Consider the following 2,241-nt stretch of genomic DNA (forward strand, 5'->3'; position numbering starts at 1 on the left):
ACTAATGGTGAGAAATGATAGTTAAGGCACAATCTGTTTTGTTTGCTTTGTTTAAGACAGGGTCTCTACACAGCTCTGGCAGTCCTGGAACCCACTGTAGACCGATGGCTTCAAGCTGACAACAGATATGCCGACTTTTGCCTTCTGAGCGTTCCGATCAAAGGTGTGCACCACCACACCTGGCGGGACACTAATTCTGTTTGTAGATCTTTGTGTTATGTTTTGAAGTGGATTTCACTTTTCACGAAATGTCTTGATTTACCTGCTAACACAATAAAGTCAATAATAAGTAAAGCCATGCATATTCCTAAGGGTGCGTGCCTGCGTGCGTGCGTGCGTGCGTGCGTGCGTGCATATGTGTGTGTGTGTGTGTGTGTGTGTGTCTGTCTGTCTGTCTGTCTGCATGCATGCATGAGCTTATGTGCACCACATGGAGGCCAGAAGAGAGTAGTGGATCCCCTGGAACTGGAGTTACTGATGCAGGCAGCCAAACCCAAGTCCTCTTTAATACTCTTGATGGCTAAACCATCTCTCCAGCCCTTGGAAGCTGTGTGTTACTTAACCCCCATTAGAGGAGTAAGAGAGAGCAGCGGTTCTTAGCTTGTTTCACGTCTTAGCTTGTTCAAGCTGTCTGGAAATGTTTTCAGTTGTCGCAACTGAGGAGATGATTATAGTGCCACCTAGTGGAGAGACAGCATAGGTACAGGAAGATGGCCTGCAGTGTACAGGAATTAAGTTACCAGACCTGGAGTAAAATCTCATCAGGCTTGGTGGTACAGATCCCTGATCCTAGCTACTCAGAAGGCTGTGACAGGAGAATCAAAAGTTCAGGGTCTGCCTAGGTTACAAAGTGAGTTCAAGACCAACTTTGACAACCTTGTGACCCTGCCTCAAAAATTTAAAAGAAGCCTTTCCACGCTACTCGGGGACGGGTCCGCACGGCGTTGTTCTTGATTCCCGTCGTAACTTAAAGGGAAACTTACACAATGTCCGGAGCCCTTGACGTCCTGCAGATGAAGGAGGAGGATGTCCTCAAATTCCTTGCTGCAGGAACCCACTTAGGTGGCACCAACCTTGACTTTCAGATGGAGCAGTACATCTACAAAAGGAAAAGTGATGGAATCTACATCATAAACCTGAAGAGGACCCGGGAGAAGCTGCTGCTTGCAGCCCAGTGCTGTTATTGCCATTGAGAACCCTGCTGATGTCAGCGTCATCTCCTCCAGGAACACCGGGCAGCGAGCTGTGCTGAAGTTTGCTACCGCCACTGGAGCCACTCCGATTGCTGACCGCTTCACCCCTGGGACCTTCACTAACCAGATCCAAGCAGCCTTCAGGGAGCCACGCCTTCTAGTGGTGACTGATCCCAGAGCTGCCCACCAGCCCCTCACAGAGGCGTCTTATGTTAACCTGCCCACCATTGCCCTGTGTAACAGACTCTCCTCTGTGCTATGTGGACATTGCCATCCCATGCAACAATAAGGGAGCTCACTCAGTGGGTCTGATGTGGTGGATGCTGGCCCGGGAAGTACTCCGCATGCGTGGCACTATCTCCCGTGAGCACCCATGGGAAGTTATGCCTGATCTTTACTTCTACAGAGACCCAGAGGAGATTGAGAAGGAGGAACAGGCCGCTGCTGAGAAGGCTGTGACCAAGGAGGAATTCCAGGGCGAATGGACTGCACCAGCTCCTGAGTTCACTGCTGCTCAGCCAGAGGTGGCAGACTGGTCCGAGGGTGTGCAGGTGCCCTCTGTACCCATCCAGCAGTTCCCTACTGAAGGCTGGAGTGCCCAGCCTGCCACTGAGGACTGGTCAGCAGCTCCCACAGCGCAGGCCACCGAGTGGTTTGGAGCCACCACTGAGTGGTCCTGAGCTCCTCTGCAGACGCCTGAGCAAAGGGAAAAAGGTGGAAGGAAAATTAAGTTCCTACAAGCTGTCAAAAAAAATTTAAAAGGCTGAGGCAGGTACTTGCCTAGCGTGTGCAGAGCTGTAACTTTATTTTTTTATTTATTTGTTTTTTTCAAGACAAGGTTTTACTGTGCAGCCCTGGCTGTCCAGGAACTCACTCTGTAGGGCAGTCTGGCCATTTTAACTGTTTGTGCATACGCGTCCCTATTGGTATATGTGCATGTGAGTGGGGTCCCCACAGACCCAGAAGAGGGTGTTGGATTCCCTGCTGGAGTTTTTGGAGGTTGTGAGCCACTGCATGTGGGTGCTGGGAACTGAATTCAGGTCCCATG

The 2,241-nt window shown here is 50.6% G+C and overlaps 1 protein-coding gene across 1 annotated transcript; it reads left to right on the plus strand.

Annotated features, from left to right (window-relative positions):
* Nucleotides 1–899: 899 nt before the first annotated feature.
* On the plus strand, nt 900–1,916 carry Rpsa2 (ribosomal protein SA 2). Its single transcript, XM_042275523.2, is given in 3 exon segments — nt 900–1,175; nt 1,177–1,433; nt 1,435–1,916. Coding segments are annotated over 3 exon segments (885 nt in total). The 5' UTR covers nt 900–986; the 3' UTR covers nt 1,874–1,916.
* Nucleotides 1,917–2,241: the final 325 nt, after the last annotated feature.

The sequence above is a fragment of the Peromyscus maniculatus genome, chromosome 1, assembly GCF_049852395.1.
Source record: "Peromyscus maniculatus bairdii isolate BWxNUB_F1_BW_parent chromosome 1, HU_Pman_BW_mat_3.1, whole genome shotgun sequence".
Lineage (NCBI taxonomy): Eukaryota > Metazoa > Chordata > Mammalia > Rodentia > Cricetidae > Peromyscus > Peromyscus maniculatus.